Below are 22621 nucleotides of genomic sequence, written 5' to 3' on the forward strand. Positions count from 1 at the left end.
AAAGCAAGTACCCAATCAGATGGTGCTGGTTTGTGAACCAGCATCAATATTACAGCTAACAACATACTCCTCTTTCTAGTCAGCAGTAAAACTCAGAGTTTTCAGTTTTGTCAGTACATTCAAACATGCCAAACCTGTTGTATGCAGTTGTTCATAGCCACTAGACACCAAATGTGATTAAGCAAGCATTTTCTAACAGTTATATAAAAGTCTTAAGTAGAGATGTAAAATTTCTGGAAATTTTGAAACCATGGGGGGAAAAACTTTTTTCTCAGGGGGTTTCAGAAAAAAACTGTAATTTTTGAAAAATTGAAATAATGCAATATTAGCACTTTTTACAGATTGAAAGTCACTTCGTTACTTTCGGAAAATAAAATTTAATTAAGTCCAAATTGGTTTGGCATAAAATTATTACAGCTAGTTGTGGTTGTGGTGGACTGACTGGCCAGATCAGGGGAGTGATGAACGCATGTGAAAGAATGATGGTGTATTGATGGAAAATAGATGCAGATAGAATAAAAATAAAGAGCTTACACGTCCCTTAACTCTTGGTTCAGTCACTTCAGTTCCCAGAGGAGTGATGGACACCATCCCAGGGCTGGTTAACAGAGCAAGTGGCGATGCCTCGCCCCTCTCAGACAAGAACAGGTAACAAGGTCAATTTGCTCAGGATTTTGTAGAGCAAATCTCACTAAGTTAGAAAACTGTCAGAAAATACTCACTCACTGCCCCCTCTTTACGAAGCCCTTTCTCTTGGCAGGAAAGAGAGTTTCTCATAGCATAGAAAGAAGCATCTCTTATCAGCTAGAAAGTGGACACTGAAGAGTAATTATTGTGCATTGTTTTAGCTTCTGTTAGTAGCAAAAAGTGTGACCTTCACGGTATGTGAATACAGTTTTGAGAACCAACTCTAGAATCATAAAAATTGTCCACTGCTCTGACAAATTAATATTCTTATACCACTATACAATGCATATTACTCTGGGTAAATTCACACCTGACTAACAGCCATCCAATACAACATCATTGTATGTTACTGTGGGCCCCTCTCCCTTAAAGGAGATGGTGGTGTCACCTTGTCTGAAAAGACCCTTCCTGGACTCCGCGATTTATTACAGGGAACACGGCAGTATTCCCTGTGTTAAAGGATGCTCAGTAAAATAAGCATTCCACCATGTTAAAAGGAGTTATTGCGGGGTGGGTCATTCTAGCATCCTAAAATGAAAAATATTTCACCAATCTTTCTGAAACGGAGTACTGCCAGAAAGAAATGCTGGTTTTACATACCCTGCGCGTTTCAAGAAGATTGGTGAAATATTGAGGGCAAGATGTGACGTTAAATGACAAAAGGAGGGGGAAGCATCTCTGTTCCAAACTGGCACAGAAATGCTTCCGGGTTGGCAACCATTTTTTTGCGCACTGATAGCTCCGAATTGGGAGCCTATCAATCCAATCCAGTTGTAGGATTGTGTTGCGCTATCCTCCCAATTGATAGAACGGCCTTTCTTTTTTCAAAAGAGCATTCCATCAATTTTTAATTCTTTTTTAAAAATCCCCATGTTTCCCTATGCGCCTCAGATTCCCCAGAGGGAGGGGGGAGAAGCAGGGAGAACGTGGCCTGTGCTCATCCCCAAGAGGTGAGGTAAGTGGGGGGGGGCTTGCCTGGAGCCGCCGCTGCAGTTCATGCAGCGGCGGCAGTGGGTCCAGGTAAGGGGCCAGGCGGGAGGGGGGGCCTTACTTGCTCCAGTGACAGTGGGCCCGGGTTTGAATTGGGCCCCCAGCTCCACCCGGAAGCAAGGCCGCAGGTGTAGCCTTGCTTCCGGTGGGGCCAGGGCGCTCAGTTCAACCCCTGGCCCACTGCCGAAGGAGCAGGTAAGTGAAGTTGGGGGGTGGGCTTGCCTGGAGCTGCCGCCGCAGTTCGTGCGGCAGCGGGCCCAGGAAGGATGGGGGGCTACCTTCTTCGGCGGCGGCGGCGGGGCCGGGCGCTCAGTTGAAGCCCGGGCCCGCCGCCACTGGAGAAGGTAAGTGAAGGGGTGAGCAGGCCCAGGTGTGGCGGTGGGGATGGGGGGGCACTTACCTGGTCCGGCGGCGGCAGGCCTGGGTTTGAATTGAGCCCCCGGCTCCACCCGGAAGCAAGGCCGCAAATGCGGCCTTGCTTCCGGGTTGGGCCAGGGCGCTCAGTTGAAGCCCAGGCCCGCCGACGATGGATGAGGTAAGTCAACTGGGGGGGGCTTGCCTGGAGCCACCGCCGCATTTTGTGTGGCGGTGGGCCCAGAAGGGAGGGGGGCCTACCTTCTCTGGCGGTGGCAGGCCTGGGCGCTCAGTTGAAGCCCGGGCCTGCCAACGATGGACCAGGTAAGTAAACTGGGGGGGCTTGCCTGGAGCCACCACCGCAGTTTGTGCGGCGGCGGGCCCAGGAAAGACGGGGGCATGGGCTACCTTCTCTGGCGGTGGTGGGCCCGGGCGCTCAGTTGAAGCCCAGGCCCGCTGCCGGCGGAGAAGGTAGCGCCCCCCGTCCCTCCTGGGCCCGCCGCCACTGCACAAACTGCGGCAGCAGCAGCTCCAGGCAAGCCCCCCCCCCAGTTGACTTACCTGGTCCATTGGTGGCGGGCCCGGGTTTCAACTGAGCGCCCTGGCCCAACCCGGAAGCAAGGCCGCAAATGCTGGGGGGCTCAATTGAAATGCGGGCCTGCCGCCAATGGACCAGGTAAGTGCCCCCCCAATCCCCGCCGTCACGCCTGGGCCCGCCCACCCCTTCACTTACCTTCTCCGGTGGCGGCGGGCCCGGGCTTCAACTGAGCGCCCGGGCCCGCCGCCGCCGCCGGAGAAGGTAGAGCCCCATTGTCCCTCCTGGACCCGTCACCACTGCCACACGAACGGAGGGCACCAGGTTGGGGGAGGGCTGCTCTAAACAAAAAAAAGAAGTAGGTGACTCTAAGTTGTTCGTCATCAGTTTTCCACAACCCCACAGTCACCTCTGCATATCCTATTCTCCATCCTGTCCTCATGGTTTATCTGCTTTGGGAGAATGAGAATTTTTGGTGCTTGGTTAAAAAGTGTACATCCTTAACGTTGTTTTGTAAACCGTAGGTTTTTTGTTTATTGATATGAATTATTGTCCAGTCACAAATACATCCTTTTGGGCAAGGTGCTTGAGAGAGCAGTGACATATCAGCTGCAGAATGCTCTTGGATGAATTTTTTTATCTTGATCCATTCCTGTCTGGCTTCAGGCCCAGTTTTACAGTATCTGTGACAGTAACTGCACCAAATGGGAGCCTCGAAAAGGGACTTGCTGGAGATTTGGGGAAGTGTGGAATGAAAGCAGGGCATCCACAAGTGTCAGTTTAACACTTAAAACCTTAAAAGGATCACCTTGCTAAGTGGGTGATTTTGTCCCCTTTTCTTGACCTGTCACTGTCAACAGCTGCCAAATCAGCTTAGATAAAGTCTCATCTTTTCCATTTCCTTTGATGTTTCATACTGCACTTTGTTCCCTTTGACAGGTTAAATATGCAAGAGCATTGACATGGGAAGGCTATATATATTTGACAGCCAAAAGTGCGCACTTGTGCAACTATGATAAACTTACAATAATAATAATAATGTACGAAGATATTTGAGCAAATTGCTGTTGCCAAATATATAGATAGATAGCCCCATTTGCACAGGTCTCGGGGAACAGAAAACACCCCAGCCTGTCTACGAAAACTGGTTCGCAGTTAGAGGGGGATGGCACGGGCAGACAAAATGGGTTCTGCCACACAGGACCTGGGATACCAAGTGGAGGACAGAGGAGAAAGGAGTGGGAAAACAACCCACAGTGAGCTTGATTGTCTGTCGGACACAATGTGGGTTGTTCCAAAAACAACCCACACTGTATAGTGTATTCGCAGGGTGGGTTGTTGTGTCTTATGAATTCACCCAACATCTATGTTATCTCTTTTCAATAGATACAGCAGCATCACAGTGTTTCAAATGTCAGGATGTTTGTTTTGGATTGATCAGCCCCTTAATTAAAATGCCCATGGAAATCAATAACAGTACTCTTGTGCAGGTAGCTGAAGATTTGCTGCTTGCTGTTTAATTTAACTAAAGCAAAATGACAGTACAATATTATAATTATATCTATATGACTTTTCAGAGGTTGCTTTATTCAAAATTAATTCCAAGTGGGTAATCAACGCTAGAAAGACCATCCTAGCTAACATATTCTATTCCAAATATGTGGCAGAGTGTCATAAGGTAGTTTACCTTAAAAGTTGTCATGCCTTCTGGTGTTTCAGAAATGTGGGTAAAGAAACATTTTTCTGTGTTTAAATTAATACTCCCATGAAAAATGGTATTAATTGGCTATAGATGTTAATAAGAAGTGATTGATGCTTTCATGCCATCTTTTATTGGATGAAAATATGATTCTACCTACTCATTCAGTGTTAGAGGAGAAATATACTTCGCTTTGTTAACATTTCATTCTTTTGAGTATTGGATGTACAGAGGTTTAAATTGGATTGCAACAAATTGTTGGATTAGGATTTGCTTCTATAAGCAGTAGTGTGGAAAGTTGAGTAGAATACTTCAGTAACTGTTTCTTGCTCACTTTGCACAAATTCAACATCAACACTATGTTGAACTGGACCATATATGCTGATATCTCAGAGCATAGTCAATTTGTGCTGAAGGGTGTTATGTTTAGATGTTGGCTTTGACTTAAGCAAAATGAGATTCTTGGCTTGCAAATTCAACTCCAAGAACTGTGCTTTGCTATATGTACCTTACGTGTCTGAAAATGATAAGTTATCAGTATAGATAGATTTTTCAACACAGACATGACAGCTGAATCAATATTTCAAAAAGTTCTGAAAAGCTTGGCAAAGTACTTCTATTTTAAGGGTTTCCCTTAATTACTGCTGAATTTTGTATTTTCCAAAGTTATTTAATGTGCACTGTTTCCATTAATGTCCCACATGTATCTTATCTTGGATACACTATCTCTCAGATTTAGCCCCCTATTTGTTATATGGGAATAAACAGTGGCCTCCCTTGCATGGCTTTTGTGAGGATACTGAAATAATGTAAGTGAAATACGTTAATACTGAAACCCAAACAATACGTTACCTTTGCCCAAACTCACATTTGGTGAGATAAGCTCCAGGCACTTATTGAGGCATAGAGGTTTAAGCTAGAATGAGGATTGCGTAACTCTCCTATTGATCCTCCCCATCAAATGCTCCCTTAAGAGCATTTGACAGGGAGAATGCTGTCCTAAAAGCTGCTGCTCACATCTGATTTCAGAGTCCAAAAAGGAAGACAAACATTTTAAAATTGTGTGCGGTAGGTTTGCAGGGCTGAATTAGCACCTTTCTTCACCTGCTTCTCCATTCACATTATGGAAGATGGAGTTGGGAAATGTCAAAATGCTGATAAGTATTAAACATTCCATATAGAAACAAGTCAAACTGGAACAGATGGAAATTACTTGCCTTAACATACAAGAGTTGGCATGTTCAGTTGGCATGTTCAGCAATCTTCCACTGTGTTTTTCCACCATTAAATTCTGATTTAGGTTACCATCAAGTTATGTTTTTGGATTAGTGCTTCACTGCTTTGTGGATGGAGCTTTCTAGATCTCTCAAATGTTTACACTGAATCAGCAAAGACCATAAAAAGAAGTTTTAAAGGGTTATAAAATAAAGGTTACAATGACAACAGACTGTTCTGGAGGCATAAGCCTTTTATGGCTTTAAAGTTTTGCTCAACTTGCTTACAATATTTCTTGATTCCCCATGAATTAAGGACAGGTTTAGACCATTGCCTTCAAATGTCCCAAATGGCGGAAAAGGCATTGTGATGATATTCCGTCTTCATTAAACTGCGAGACAGTGATACAAAGGCTGTGTCATAGAGCTGGACTGCCTAATTTAAAGTCATTGGAAGCTAACTCTGCTTTCACTTTCAATATTGATTACCATTTAAATTACTCTGGGATTCCACTAACTCAACAAGCCTCAATTCATTTTCGCAACATCTGGTTTGATTTTTCAGAACGGAAGATTAAAGATTTGCATCCCCCACACCCTATGTTATTATAAAGAGAGTGCTTTTAAATATCAAGGGTGATACATGGGCAAAGGAGGATTATGAGGGCTGTGAGATAGGATGTACGGACACAGCACTCCCAAGAGCAAAGGATGTATAGGGTACTTGAGGGTAGGAATGTGTGAATCAGAAAAATTTGGGCTCTCTGAAGTTCTCCAAATTCCATCTTGAAGCTCATTCTGACTTGAGTCCATACCATTTTCATGAAAACCATGTGCATTTTGGGTGTACTTTTTCCATCTTCGAAATTTATGCATTCTTCTGCCATTAATGTAACCTTATTTGTGTTCATTTTTCAAAAGTACACATTTTTATGCACATTTTCAAATGTACACATGCTGTCGAATGCATTTTTTGGTTCAGTGAATCACACTGCAAAGTTGGAAATGTAAGGAGTTTGAACGCAGAATTTCATCCAAGTCCATGTTCAGTTCAGAAAGGTGCAAACTGCATAAATCCTGAACAAAACCTAACTGAAATGAATTTCTCATACATTCCTAACTGAGGGTGATGAGAATATAGTATGTGATAGGAATAGAATTAAGGCAGCATTTGGAACAAATGGAACTCAGTTGTGAGGTGGCAACCAGTTATGGGGAAGTCCCCACGTTTTAATATAGGGAGAACTACTGCAGCAAGTGCACATGGAAGATGGTGAATTAGTGATGCAAGGATGCAAAATGAATTGGATGATATATTGGAAAAATGGGGCACCAGTGAAGTTACTGGAGGGCCTTACAAAGCATGTGGGATGTGAAGCTGGTGAGACCTCACCAAACCAACACTCCACCCAAGAGTGCTTTATGTGCAAATCAGTTCCATTGATAGATTTTAACTCCCAGATTCATAGAATAAATGGATAATTTTATATCTCCTGTTCTTATACTAAATGTACACAGAGCCCCATACAGTATAAGCATAAAGTATGTAATATAATAATATAATTACAGTATGGAGAAGGCAGAATATAGGCTGTTGAGGTGTTTGAGATGATCCAGGAAGCATAAACGCAGTATTATAATATTTGCTTTTTATCCCTTCGGAGAGCTAAAGGCAGTATGTACAATTTGCCCTTTATCCCTACAACAACTCTGTGAGGTAGGCTAGACTGGTCCAAAGTCACCCAGTAAACAACATTGTGAGGCAGTTAAACAGGCCCAAATCTACTCTGTGGTTAAGCAGAGATTTGAACCTGGCTGTCCCTGATCTACAGCCAGCATGCTACACTACACCAACTCTTGTTAAAGGTGCTGGGAAGTAATGTGAACTGAAGCTGGTCAAGTTAAGTGCACAGATATTTATAAGCATACTCCAAGCAACAGGCTTCTTCAAAACTTGCCCTTAACAGGCTCTCCGAGAAACCAATACGAGATTTGAAATATATAACCTGAGAAATGTGATGCTGATGTTTTCTGTGCCCTTTGAGTCTTTGTATTCACTGTAGTGGTGGCACTTTGAAGTGTTGAATCATCTCAGCATATAGATCGCAAATGTTGGCTTGAGTGGCGATTGGAAAATAAGCTCTGTTGATTCCCCCTGGATTTTAATGACTGGAGGAGGTGGGGGGTTTTAAACACCGAAAAGCACTGACATTTAAAACTGTTGTGTTTCTAAGAATTTTTGTGGTAATTATTCCACAGGTAAATTGTGGTTTTTTTGCTTTCCTGCTGTGCCTGATGCCATTTTGCATATGTGCCTTTTAGATACAAAGACAAGCTAGCGGGTGGTTGTTATATTTTTCGCAGAATAGAAAAACTCAAGACATTCAATAACTACTCATGGGAAATATATTTTAAAAGTACAATATGAATATTCTATGTTGGAGGAATTGTTAATTTATAATGCACTGTAGTGCTCCATTTTGACCTGCTATTTGCTTTGCAAAAATGTGTTGTAGCTGATTTTGTTTCCTTTATATAAAAGTAAGGTCTTAAATGTTTTTGAATGTATTATGTTACTCTACTCTTCTTGTTGTTGTAATATCTTTTTATTATTTTCTATTTTACCCATTTTTTCACATGGTGAAACAGTTCCATATATAACACATGAACACAAAGACTATTAAACTGTACAAATACCAATACTATAATCAGTTACAATGCAACACTACCAGAGCTTAACAAACGTAATAATCCTCCTGCTCCTGACTAGGAGTTAAACAAAGTCAGGCATGCAGGGCATACATTTAATAAAATAAAAATAAATGTGCACTTTTAGCATGTTCTAATGATCTCTTCCCTATCCAGTTAATAAGAGGAGTCAGTTATGGGAGAGTGTCCTTGAGTTCTACCACAATTATGCCGCACACTGTAGAAAAATAATGATGCTAAGTCATGCTTTGCAATTTCCTTCAGCTCGGGGGCATTTGTTTGTACACCTTGTGTACAATGTTCAGGGCTCCATTTATGCTGTTTTAATAAGTTGAAGGAAATCAGTGACCAAGAGTTGTTTCCTTGCTGCTAAAGAGCAAGTGAAATCCACATGCACAGTTGATGCAGCTGTCATTTGGTCCCTGTTATACTTGGTGAGTTTTTCAGATTTGGAGGAGGAGGATGCACACTTTCATCCCAGGATCACTGGACACAATACAACAGAAATGCAACTACAACTGGATTGGAGGCAACAGTTGGGCTTTCAAAGACCTGCTTTAGGTTTACCCAAGAGCTGAGATGTCCAGTGGGAGTTTAAAAGCAACAACACTTTGAATAGCAAGCCTCTCTGCCAGACCAGGAAACTGCTTTTGAAATTCTTCTCAATTTCAAAAGTTATTTTACCACTCAGGATAAGAAACATAAACCCAAAGCCTGTCGGGTGTGTGGAACTAGCTGCACATTTTGGGGGGATCCTGGATTCTAAAAGATTTTCACATTTTGGCTTAAGTCCCATGCTCACTTATTTGGAAACAAGTCCCCTTCAACTTGATGTGGCTTACTTCTGAGTAATCATGTATAGCACTGAGCAATAAAGCTGCCATAGACATGAATAATACTAGTATTACTAATATTTTTTAATGCATTGCTGAATTCTGTCTGTTCCCAGAAACTTGGGGCTGGATTCAGAATCTGCCTTGTGGACAGAAGGGCTCCCTCTGGTGGTATAGAGGAGGAGGAAGTGATCTACATTGAGGTGATGCAGGAGGCTACAAAAAGAGGATAGAAACAGCAAGATAGCCTCCTCCCCAGCCCCTTTTTTCACTAATGGAGTTTTCTGAGCAGAATTCCGCTCAGGGAATGCACCTGCTGGTGGAGCAAAGCAAACCTTTATGTTGTTCATTATCAGAATAGTTGCACAAATGCTCCTTTTTGTTCTCATATTGCCCTTCCACTCTCATTCTTTTTCCTGGACAGATCAGTAACATTATGGAACCAAGCGACATGTCGAATTCACAGGAACCAATGTGGAACACTATGAACTTCTAGGACTATTTTCCACGTTGATGAACATTTATTGCTGAAGCTTTTCAAACCAGAAAATGCATGACATTTTGGTGACCAGCTAACAATGAACGCGAGGTTGGGAAAATGATGGGCCTCTTTTCTATCTGACCCTTATTTATATAGCAGAGGTCTTGGGAATCGCAGAGACGGTGCTCAATGTAGTATTTTAATCATGGGAGACAACTCAAGTTTTTGGGACAGTTTGATATTTGCACACCCTATCTGCGTAAACTGGAAATCCGAACCAGAAGGATCTATCTATCATTTAGCTAGCATTTTATTTGTTGTTGGCTACATGGGTGGAAGTGGATATTTTGGCCTGCTCTACATCTTCTTTTTGCTCGGATTAGGTTTTCTCTGTTCATCTGTCTGGTCATGGCTGGATGTCTGTGCAGCTGATATTTTCTCTTGGAATTTTATACTGTTTGTGATATGCTTCATACAGTTTATTTATGTAACCTACCAAGTTCGAAGTGTTGCCTTTGACAAAGAATTCCAGGATCTTTACACTGCGCTGTTCCAGCCCTTGGGAATCTCACTGACTGTTTTTAGAAAGATCGTCCGGTGCTGTGATGAAGAAGTCATTACATTGGAGCAGGAGCACTGTTATGCCATACAAGGCAAAACACCAATTGATAAGCTCTCCTTGCTTGTGTCAGGAAGGTTTGTATCATGTTTATTAAACTTTTTTTAAAAAAGAAAAAAGCAGAAAAGAAAAAAGCCAAAACCTGTTGCCTCCTCTCTGCATTGTTTGCTCCTGTTTAAACTAAACACAATGGGCAGCATCCAACAATGTCATTGCATTAATGCAAATTAGGTTGCACTAGTGTAAGGGATGTCTAGTGCAATGCCAATAGCATTAGCTTGAGCTATGGGATTTCCCAGAAAAAAAAAATTGTGCAAGTTAATGCTCTTGGTGTTGTGCTAGAGGTCCCTTACACTAGCGCAATGCAATTTGCGTTAGCACAATGACATCAATGGATACTGCCCAGTAAGTTCAACAATTTGTCGCTTTAAACCAGAGTATAAAGACATTTCTGGTACCAAAGAGAAAAAAAGAGGGCACTTTAATTCTCACTTCTACTCTGTAAATCCATGCAAGTGCCAAAAAGCGTACTCTGGAACTTGTGTGAAGATTTACCTTCTCGAGGGTAACAGCTTTATTTTCTTTGTCATTTTCTTTAAATAAAAGACACCTTTAGTAGTAGAAAATTTAAGGCTATTAAAAGCTCAGAAAATTTAAAAGATGAAGGCTTGGATTGGTTTCTAGAGCTCAACACACCATACACTCAGCATTTCTCTTCTTCTTCATAGCTAATTAATTTTACATTGTGCTTTCTGCTATTTAATATGCAATATCAAACTTATACAACTCGATATAACTTGTATAATTCCAAACATGAAATGTAGGATTCTTTTGTGTAAAGTTGTCAATTTCTTAAATTCAGCCACTTCCAGTCCTGATTTGACCTGCAGGGGACCTCTGGTGGGCCGGATTTGATGCCGGGTCTGAAGGCCTGCCCCCCTGCTCTAGAAGCTCATGAAGCTGTACACTTGTATAGATACAGGTGCAAGCAAAAGTACAATGATATGCCAGTAACATATGGCCTATAAACAAATAATGACAGGATTAAGAGACACCTACAGTTAAAAGTAACCCAGTCAAAGTTCAGTTAATCCTCAGAAAGGAAGCTGTTAAATTTAATAAAATAACATTTAAAAGTCTCTGTACACTTTTAGGCCGTAGCTAGACCTAAGGTTATCCCTGGATCATCCAGGGGTCAAACCTGTTCATCTAGGTGACACACAGGGGATCCAGTGCTCAGGCAGGGGCAAACCCTGGATGATCCCAGGATAAACCTTAGGTCTAGCTGCGGCCTTAGTTACGTTAAACCTTTGTTGGATTTTATTTTTCTCTGTGAACTGTATTTGCAGGGAACCAACTGGTTCCATAAATTTCACACAATGTGTAGAATATGTAACATGTTCAGAATTGCATAGCAAAACTTTGTTGTCTTGGCAAAACATTAGAAAGCAAAACATTGTTCCTACAGACACCCAGTGCCTCAGTGCAATTCTCTTGCCCATTTACCTTGTCCTTCTGTTGCTGCAATTTATGACTCAGGCTTATCTTGCCGAGTAAATGTCTCCGAGAACTTCCTACTCATTTTTCCTTCTTGTGCCAGGTCTCTGTTCTGTACTTTTTGTGTGTGTTCCAAAATGCTCAGTCTAGAACTGCAAAGGAGATTCAGGAACCCTTCAGGAAGATATGAATTGGAATTATTTTCTATCTTTTGCATGTACAAACACCGTTCTATCTATGAACCCATCCTGCTAATAAGAACTATAAGATGTGAATGTTAATAGTCTCTTTTGTTTATGTGCAATCTTTTATCTGATTGCATACAATGATTAGACTGAAAGAAGAGAGACTTGAGAACTGGGTGAGATATGTTTGAGGTTTGCTTTTAGTGACATTCTTCATTATGCCTGGTATGCACCCTTCATAAAAAAAGAAGCTGTCTTGATTTATATAAAATAATTAGGAAGAACTAGAAATTCTCCACGACTGGTCATTTTTTTTCTGTTTAAAGAACCTGGACTTTCAATTCTGCCTTGATTTTCCTTTCACTATGCTAACAATATTAACACAAATTGCTCTGTTTTGTTAGGATCAGAGTGACAGTGGATGGGGAATTTCTGCATTTTATTTTCCCCCTTCAGTTTCTGGATGCTCCTGAATGGGATTCACTAAGACCCACAGAAGAAGGCATTTTTCAGGTAGGGGAATTTTTGCAGATCTCTTGGATAATTATCTTCCTCTCTTTCCCAGTGTTTGAGGCACAGAAAATTTAGTAATTGCTCAAGCTAGGGACGTCCTCCTTCCCTGAAAACATGTTTTGTCACAATTTACTTGAATGAGGACCCTAATGTTGTAGTATTTCCAAATGACTAGAAAGTTACACTGGGGTAAAACTTTGAGGGAGGTTTTAACCTCTTCCCTGCTTCATAGCTCATTTTCTTACTTTTTGCCCCTTACATCCAGTGAAATCACTGGTGTTGATAGGCAACATTCCCAGCATGAGAGCTGGTGTAATATCTAGACTCATACGTGGAACAGCTTGCAGTGCCAGCAAATGGAGTTTGACCAGCATTAGGGTTAACTGGACAGATGCCACAAGTGCAAAGGATCACTAATCTCTGCTAAAAGGGTGGGGGGGAGAGAAGTGGCCACTTATATTCCATACTAAGGCATTTTATAAAACATTTTGATCAGGAAACTAAGAACGTTTCTGGTTCCAGGAGGAACATTTTGAAAGCTTTCTTTCCCTGTTCTCATTCTTTCTTCGAAAGCCATTTTCTAATCTGATCTAAATGGAAGCAGCTATATTGATTTGTTGTCGGTACAGAACACGTTCTTCCCCTCACTACCAGCACATGCGGAGCCCCCTTTAAACTGTGGGGATGAATGTCTACTTGCAATTTAAAGGTGGGTGGGTTGTAGAGTGAATGGCCACAGGTGTGCTTCCTGGCTTGAGCAGAGGGATTGCAAGGTGTTAGGTGCCCAGTTCAAGCAAAAGGGTCCATGCAAAAGCAGCTTGTCACAAAAGTGAACCAGATTTTTGTTTCTCTAGCAATGCCAACCTCCACTGTGGGAAGGCTGCCTGTTCTCTCAAAAGACTCCACCCCTTCCTGCCTTTCTATCCCATATGCTTGGAACTGCCTTCAGCATGATGTCACCTCCCTTCCTTCCTTGAAATCACATCTTTTCCATGGTACATTTGGCATAACTCCCTATTTCTCATGCCCTGCTGTAACTGAGCATGTAACTAAGCCTAAGCATGTAGAACTAAAACAACCACTACAGCTTCCTTGTTTACCTCTGTTTTTTCCCATGTGTTAAATTTGAGACAATAGGCTCAAATCAATAATAATGTGTTTATTATTAAATATAGCTCATCAGAACTGCTTTGCTTTTAATAGGATGCAGATTTGAGCACACTTCTTGATGCACTTCTAAATGTGTACACCATTGAAAGGAATGCCGTATGGGTAGATGGCATCCACATTTGGATGCACATTTTGGATGTACATTCATCTTTGCTCATGATTCCTTAATTTGTAAGTGATTTGTGCTTAGATCTCCTTAGTTTGATCAGGGCAAAGAAATGCAGGGGATGGGGGAAATTAGGGTAAAAGGAGGAACATATTGTGATAGAATTGACCTACAGGAATGGTGGTGATACACTGTTTGTGTATACTGTTCCTATCTATTGTGTTACATTTTTGTGGGGGGCATAGAAACCATTTCACTGAGGGAAGGAGAGATGGCAGGAAGAAAAGGTGGTTTTCCTTATAAATCTTAATTATAAAATCATCAGTACAAGTAGAATCTTAATCATCTTCTTTTTTCCTGAATTTGTCTTTCAGGTAACTCTCACGGCAGAAACAGACTGTCGCTATGTGGCCTGGAGGAGAAAAAAATTATATTTACTCTTTGCTAAACACCGGTTCATCTCACGGGTGTTTTCAATTCTAATTGGGAATGACATTGCTGATAAGCTTTATGCTTTGAATGACAGAGTGAACCTGGGGAAAGGATTTCGATATGACATTCGCTTACCAAACTTCTATCATGTGTCTGTACCAGATACACCTAAAAGACAACCTGGAGGACAGTTTCAGAACAATTCAAGACAACATTAACTAATGTTATGAACTACAAACTCTTACTACAAAAGGACAGATTTATGACTTCATTGCTCTCATGATGAAGTATTGAGAGACACTATGATGACATCATAAAAATGAAACTGAAGATTGTCATAAAGGCAACTTTTAAAATAAAAGTCCCATTTTTTTCTACCATTAAAAAAACCATCTAGTTCAACTTCTTTCACAGTGTTTAGAGCCTGGCAGGTTGAACATATTGACTGATTGTACACTGTGGTTAGCTTCTATTGACTCTGTCTGCTCATCTTATTTTGGGGTGGGACAGATATGAATCATTTTTGGATAAAGCTTTGTTGTGATTGTGGTGCCTTGTGTTTTGTGTTTTCAAAAATGATAATTGCGCTGAGCTCTTCATGTTTTTTAAGGCCTCCTTGTCATCATGAATTATGCAAGCAGTTTTATCTTCGAGAACAGCAACAAGCAAAACCATCTTTGAAAAGTAATCTTAACTAACTTGTTTCTTTGTAATTACAATGCATAAATTTCGTCTTCTCAATGTGCAATGTCTTACAGAAGATGACACAAAAAACAGAGAAATTGTGCAACCTATGAAGTGTGAAAGAAAGCTAATTTCTTTCCTGTATAGATTCATAAAATGATGACTTCAGTTTACTCTCGGGTATAGCAAAGGGCCTATACATGAATACAAAAGGCACTCGTGTAGTTACTTTGACTGCAAAGACTGTATAATTCACATTAATTGCTGCAATATACGTAGCAGACAAAACTATTTCTAATAATAGGGCTGCAACCCTGGCTGGAAAGAGACAATAATTCTTAAGAAAGGTGCGATAAATGCATTATTCCCCATAGTGTACAGTATTTGTCTCTAGGTTTTGCAAGTTTCTAAGCACTATAGAAACCTGTAAACTGAAATGCTAATAGCATCACATTATGAGCATTCTTGTGCTCTACCATACTACCAACACTCAGGAAAAAAAATAGTGTCCATTTTTAGGCTTCAAAACGTGCGAGTCTCTATCAAACAAGATATCAAAGCAAACCATCAGAACATCATGTGAATCTTCCCATTGAGACATCAAGCAGGGGGACATCTTAAATTGTGGATTTCCTTGTGCCTGCCTGCAACAGCTTTGAGGAAGAGTTCATTATTTCCATTTGACACAGGAACTGAGATATTGATTTCCCCCAAGCTTTGAATTCAAACACTGTGTTGACCATGTCAGGGAGAGCCACTTTGGTTAGATGGTGATAGTAGGAGGCCTTGAATGCCTTACTTCTTAGGTCACGCTTTATACACCAAGGAATGAAACACCAAAGAACTTTTGTATGTATGCCTGAAGCATTTTTAGTTGAAGATTCTGGCCTTAGCTAGACCTAAGGTTTATCCTGGGATCGTCGCGGGGTCATAGAATCATAGAATAGCAGAGTTGGAAGGGGCCTACAAGGCCATCGAGTCCAACCCCCTGCTCAATGTAGGAATCCACCCTAAAGCATCCCTGACAGATGGCTGTCCAGCTGCCTCTTGAATGCCTCTAGTGTGGGAGAGCCCACAACCTCCCTAGGTAACTGATTCCATTGTCGTACTGCTCTAACAGTCAGGATGTTTTTCCTGATATCCAGCTGGAATCTGGCTTCCTTTAACTTGAGCCCATTATTCCATGCCCTGCACTCTGGGAGGATCGAGAAGAGATCCTGGCCCTCCTCTGTGTGACAACCTTTTAAGTATTTGAAGAGTGCTATTATGTCTCCCCTCAGTCTTCTCTTCTCCAGGCTAAACATGCTCAGTTCTTTCAGGCAGGGTCCCCATTTACATGAATGGGGATGACCCCAGGACGATCCGGGGATAAACCTTAGGTCTATCTAAGGCCTCAATTTAGCTTTATGCAGCTTTAATAATGTCATGGAAATCAGTGGCCTACGTATGTCTGGACGGTTATCCCAATGCGCCAAGTGAGATCACTTACATAGATGATGCAGTGTTTGTTTGGTCCCCACAAACCTTGATAGATGCCTCTAATACAGCTGGAGATGGGCGTATTGATCTAGGTCCACAATAAAGCACAATTAGAAAGGGTCTGGAGGCATTAGTTGGGATTTGAAGGGCTTCATTAGGTGCACCCAAAGGCTTGGGAGTCTGGTGAACTGTTTTACTTTGAGCACCACACTTTCTTCCCATATCACAAGTACATTTGAAGCTCTTATTTCCAAAACTGCTGGGGCTACTGCTTGAGAAACTCAATGCCAAAGCCTCTTTGTGCATAACCAGTTGACTTGTTCTTTGGAACTTGACCAACATTTATTTTTTATATAACATATACAATTTTACTTGTGTCGTTTTACATATGAAGATCAAAGAGAAAAACAATTCCACAAGAGTTTATGGTAATGAATATAGAAGCAGTCACATACACATTTGTTATATGTGACATGGCTTAATCTTACAAATGTTACAAGATTGGATCTCAGCTGTTACTGCTCAATCAAACCAGGGGATATTTTTCTTTATGAGGGAAAAGGTGTGTAGGCTTTCCTGTATACATGTCTTGGGTGCCAAGAGGAATGACTATTGTTTTCTTATGAAGCAATATTGAAGCGTGATAGATGTTTTAATAGACATATAGTCAAAACTGATATTGAATTGAGATGGAAAGGTTTGTGATTCATTGTTGCTCTGGGGGGGGGTTCTGGAACAATGATATTGTTTTGCAGAGAAATGATCTTACTGTGTAAAAAAAAATGCTGTCATTTCTATAATCATATTAGAAAGCCAGAGACTATTTGATCAATAGGTTTCAAAGTCTGACCCTATAAACACGTTGAACCAAGAATCCAGTCATTTCAAAATGAAAGTACGCCTTTCTGTACGTGACTATCAAAGGGGGAGGAAACCTGGTGTCTTCCAGACATTTTGTATGGAACTCCCAACCACCACAGCCATCATCACAAATGGTAAGTTAGGGTGACCAACTGTCAGGATTTCCCCGGATTTGTCCTGGTTTTTGTTCTTTCCATGGTGTCAGGGGGGATTTTCTATAATTTTCAATAATGTCCTGGAATGACACACCTTCCTCTTTAAGGCTGCCATTAGCATGGCAGGAGGGAATGACATGCTTTCTTGAGGCACATCATTCCCCCACCCTGAGCTCCAATTGAGGTCTTAAAGGGGAAAGTGGGTCATTCGTGGACATTATAGAAAAGGCCCCAATTGGAGTGGGTGGTGGTGGTGCAGAATGAAATCCTTTCCCCTCCTCCACTCCAATCGGGTTCTTTAAGGTGGCGGGGGAATAACATACTTTCTGCAGGACTCAGAAAGCTGCTTCCCCCCAACACACACTAGGTGTCCTCTTTTTTGGTTTCCCAAATATGGTCACCCTAGGTAAGTGATTATGAGGGGTGGTTGTCCAAAGCATCTGGAGGGCGCCAAGTTGCTTAGCCCTGGCCTAACACCTTTCTAAGTTATTTTAGTTTTACACTATTTCACCATTTACCTTATTTAGTTCATTAGTACCTCTGTTTTACCATTCCAGCCTGTATCTTCAAGCCACAAATATGCCAAATATGGATTGTCTTAGAGCTCCCTCACACCTACTTTTTTTTATCCAGTTTTCATCCGCGGTTTCCCCCTCTGTTTCCTTAGTGAGTCAAGCCCTGGGCACATTCATGTGTGTGCATTGTTGCGCTCTTTCAGCTCATGTATCTTTTCACCTGGAGCGCTACTATGCCAGCGAAATCTCCCACCTCGCCCCCTATGTTCTCCTTTCCCATGCAGTTAATTTTTTACTTTTAAAAAAATTGTTTATTTCTGCACAAATACAATAGTACAGTAGCCTGAAGCTGCACGATTATGGTAAAACAACACACTATACTTTCCCCTAAGACCATATTAAACTCTGGGGAGAGTGGGAAGGGAGGCCGTTTGTAGGAATCAGGTGGGAGTGCATGGACCAAGACTGTTGCTGCTGCTTGGCTTGGGAAAGGTTTACAAAGGTGGAGGAGCAAATGTGCACTGCAGCTCAGGTATCGGGTGCCGGTGCCTCACTCCATTTCTAAAACCAACAACCACAAGTCTTTAACTGCAAAGCTTCGCACTTCTACGGTGGTGTGGGGGTAAACCATCACCACCCCTCTCCTGGTGCATTTTCCACATTTAAGGTGAAAATGTACCCCTTCCTCTTTTGTTAGCAATATTGCCCTTAGTCTGCTCTTAGACACACATACCCACAACAAAGAATGGGATGGTCTGATAGAATGCAAGGACATGGGAGGGAGGAACACATTTATTTCTCATGGAGGGGGCGGGGAACTGACTTTCCTGATTCCAAAAAGAAATGAAAAATGGAGGGGAAGAGGCGAAATGGGTGCAGGTCAGGGAGGAGTACTGAGTTGCAAAACTGCATACCAGGCCTGGCAAGTGTGTGATAAATCGCTGGTGTGATGGAGCTCTTATTTTCCCCACTTTTATTTCTTGCTAGGAATTGAAATTCTGGGATTGTTGATACAAATCCAGTCCAATGTATCTGATTATAGTGGGAGTAATCCAAAATGTGAATGCTGTTTCCATCACAGTGCCAGTGGCATGAAGAAACCTAATGAGTTTGGATTAGGCTAGGTCTGTATATGTTTATATTCGGGGGAACCTTAGAAACAGTAAAGCTGATATATATATATATATATATATATATATATATATATATATATATATATATATATGGTAAAGGCTTTAAAAGAAATGTTCCAATGTTTTGAATTCTCTATACTGAGCTTATCTGACCAATCTTGTAAAAATACTTCTACTTTACAGATGTTGGAATATGTTTAGTAAGAATATATATTTTCTTAGCATTTCAAAATGCTTGTACATAATATATATGACACAACAATACATGATGGTAGAGAGTTTTAAAAATAGTTTTGTAGTACTTTAAAAATGTTTGAAAAGCAATATTGATGCCAGCAGACATATTCAGTTGTTAATTATCAGACCTTGTATATAAAGCAGGTCTGTTCTTCCAACTGCACTGTTGTCCATGCATAAATAAATAAATCAGATTCTAACAAATTGCTTTTTACTTTTAAGACATATCCCCTCAATTCTGGAAGGACATCTAACATGTGTAGGCAGTCCATGTAGGCATACATTTGCAATAGCAACTTCCTTGCATACTATCTTAGCTCTATATAGAATGATGTGCATAAACAGGTGCTGTGTGTACTTTTGCTAGTACAATCCGGAAGTTGGGTCTGTCAATACATAGGTCTAAGAAAAGATCTTCTATCCAGATATTTCAGAGAGGGAAAGGAGCTGGGCTAGGTGAAAAAGGGGACAGAGTTTACTTCTATGCATTGTTCTTTATTATATAAGATAAAATAACTTATTTTTATCTTTTAGTACTGGAAGACAGAAACTGCGAGAGGCTCAGAAATATTAGAAGAAAAACTAGCAATCGCTATAAATATTTTAATAGCAGTGAAGACATAATGCTTTAAAATGGTTATTTGTTAGCTTTAAATTAATGAGATACATTGATCCTTTCCTTAGACAAACGTTTGATGCATACTATGAATAATGATTTATTGTACACTAGTTTCCTTGCCATAGATTAACATTTTAATAGTTTTAGCCCCTGCTGTTGCTTTTATGGGCATTGACAATTATTTAGATAGTGAGGGAAATGAAAATACCCACCAACTGTGTGTGAATAACAAATTATTATTTGTTACCATTTATTTATTCTAAAACATTTATACCCCACTTTTCTTAAAAAGCATTCAAAGCTGATTATGATAATTATAGATGAGGACTTATAAAAGCATAAAGAAGAGGTGAACAACATTCCAAGACAAAGAACTGAAGGTGGTTGTAAGGAAGAAAAGTAAGGAAAGTCTAGATACAATTATATAAAAGGAACTGGAGCAGTGGGGAAGGGTAGAGACATGTGGATCTGAATAAACACGTACAAGACAGAAGAGACTGGAGCATTGGAGAAGACCAATTTACAGTTTGAAACACCTGAAAATTTTACATTGTGGAAAAGTTAAAAACAGCTATTAAGTATTAGGAAATAAAAATTTTTTTGCATAAGTTTCTATTTTTACCCATTAAAATAATTGCTGTAGCTTTTAGTGCTCTTGCAGTATATACTCTTCTCCCAAAAGAGGATTCAAAGTTATTAGGCTTTTACAATGGGAAAAAAGATGCAAAATCTATAAAACATTGATTACCATATTTCTGAAAACTTGTTATATTTAACTATACTGACAAATGTGGAGGTTTTAAGATTTCAGAGACAGCGTGTATGGGATATATTTGCATCCTCTTGTAAATATACCAGAATTTCTAAGTTTCTGTTTCCATTTTCTGGGCAAATTCAGTGAAAGCTATAACTTGGGTTGCTTGTTCTGTACAGATTACGCATCTTAACTTTACAAATTCAAAAGTGTAGGAGAAAACTAAAACAAAGTTATGTGAAATGTCTGCTGCTGTTAGAGATTGAGTCTAGAATAATGACTCCCTAGTGGCACAGTTTAAATATATGAGAGCTTGCAGGATGAGTAAAAGTGAAAAGGCTTGTAAAGTTCTTGATGCCACCTCAGTCAGAAGCTTTAAGGTGTTATTTCTTGTGGTGGGAGTGTAACAAATACTGTACCTTGGTGATAGTACATCTCTCCTTATAGTAGGGTGACCATATGAAAAGGAGGACAAGGCTCCTGTATCTTTAACAGGTGCATAGAAAAGGGAATTTCAGCAGGTGACATTTGTATGCATGTCACACCTGGTGAAATTCCCTCTTCATCACAACAGTTAAAGCTGCAGAAGCTATACTAGAGTGACCAGATTTAAAAGAGGGCAGGGCACCTGCAGCTTTAACTGCTGTGATGAAGAGGGAATTTCACCAGGTTCTCCATGTATACAAACAACACCTGCTGAAATGCCCTTTTCAATGCAACTGTTAAAGATACAGGAGCCCTGTCCTCCTTTTCATATGGTCAGCCTACCTTATAGCCTTAAATTAGCAGGGGGGTGAGAGCTTTAAGCACCCTGGCCTTGGCCCATCTTCTTTACAGCCTGCTCAAGCAACTTCATGTGGGAAGCATGATCTCCTTTGCATCCTTGGAATTTCTTCTTTAGTCCAACATTTAAACAAAGGGTTGTGGCTCCATTTTGGGACACATTTTAACACAGAGATAAAAGGCTCCATCACACCTACTTTTTTCCTAGTTTGCCTCTGCTATTTCCACTTCCGTTTCATTAGCAGGTCAAGCTAATGGCCCCTTTCACGTGTGTTTGTGGTATCACCACTGTACTGGTGAAATCTCCTTTCACTTGTTTGCTTTCCCACACCTCCCCGCCCCTTCTCCTTCCCCCTCCAGTTCATTGGTTCTTGTTGTTCAACTGAGTCAGCACAAGCCCGTTCGTTTAACATGACGTGCTGGAGGAGGAGAACTGCCCAGTCCTCCTCTTTCGTCAGCAAGACCTCCCTTCAAAGCCCATGCCCCCAACAAAGGACATAGCGTGAGGACAGCAATACACAGGTGCGGAAGGGTGCTTTAATCTCTCATGGAGGAAATAAACCAGATTTTCCCTGCACTAGGAAAACACAGAAAATGGAGGGGAAGAGGTGGGCACAATGTCGTGAGTACCATGCTGCAAAACAACAAACTAGGCATGATGAGAGCATGATAAAATGCTAGTGTGATTGAGCCCAAAGTTCTCCCAATATTCTGGAATATGTGGTTGACTGTTCTTCTCAGAATGGTCTATTTGATCAACAGAACCATTAAAACAGTTCCTCTTTCCCACATGTAGTGTGCAAAAGTAATCTGAAATTTGCATGAGCTTCTATTTTCTTCCACTGAAGTTGAGCAGTTGAGCAGAGAACCGTCCTGCCCTCCTCTTTTGTTAGCGAGACCACCCTTCGACACACACGCCCCCAACAAAAAATGGGATGGTCCGATATAGCGCAAGGACAGCAATACATGGGATGGAGGAGTGGCATGGAGGGGGAAATGGACGTTCCCCATTCCAAAATAAGACGGAAAAGGGAGGGGAAGAGGCATGATGAGCACAGGACAGGGACGACATCATGTGAGTACCGTACTACAAAAACATGTATCAGGCATGGTGAGAGTGTGATAAATTGCTGGTGTGATGGAGCTCAATATGAGTTTTCTTCCTAGAGTATCTGGAAGCAGTCTGCAATCTGGTACAATCTACAGACAAAAGGACACTGTTGCTCTCTGAAGCTAAACCTTTAGATTCTTCTGGCATTTGACCAGAAGCTACAGTCTGTTCATTAGACTGCAATGCCATTAAAACAACTTTTTCAGCCTAGCAAAAGAAAAGAAAATGAGCTGGGTTGTGATTTGTGCTCTGTTTTGCACATACTT

General features: G+C 41.1%; 1 protein-coding gene across 4 annotated transcripts in view; it reads left to right on the forward strand.

Moving 5' to 3' along the window:
- Window positions 1-22621, forward strand: part of LOC134397855 (popeye domain-containing protein 3) — a 69336-nt gene that overhangs the window by 8646 nt on the left and 38069 nt on the right. Inside the window, exons 2-4 of one of the 4 annotated variants that reach the window (XR_010025385.1) lie at window positions 9446-10198; window positions 12208-12316; window positions 13967-14564. Coding sequence is in view for 3 of the 4 variants with exons in the window: in XM_063124842.1 (XP_062980912.1) it covers window positions 9708-10198; window positions 12208-12316; window positions 13967-14242 (876 nt within the window). In the remaining variant the exon portion in view is untranslated. Of the gene's footprint in view, window positions 1-9445; window positions 10199-12207; window positions 12317-13966; window positions 14818-22621 lie in introns of those variants that run through there. The other 3 variants (XM_063124842.1, XM_063124844.1, XM_063124841.1) reach the window with 3 other exon arrangements.

This window comes from Elgaria multicarinata, chromosome 4 (assembly GCF_023053635.1).
Source record: "Elgaria multicarinata webbii isolate HBS135686 ecotype San Diego chromosome 4, rElgMul1.1.pri, whole genome shotgun sequence".
Lineage (NCBI taxonomy): Eukaryota > Metazoa > Chordata > Lepidosauria > Squamata > Anguidae > Elgaria > Elgaria multicarinata.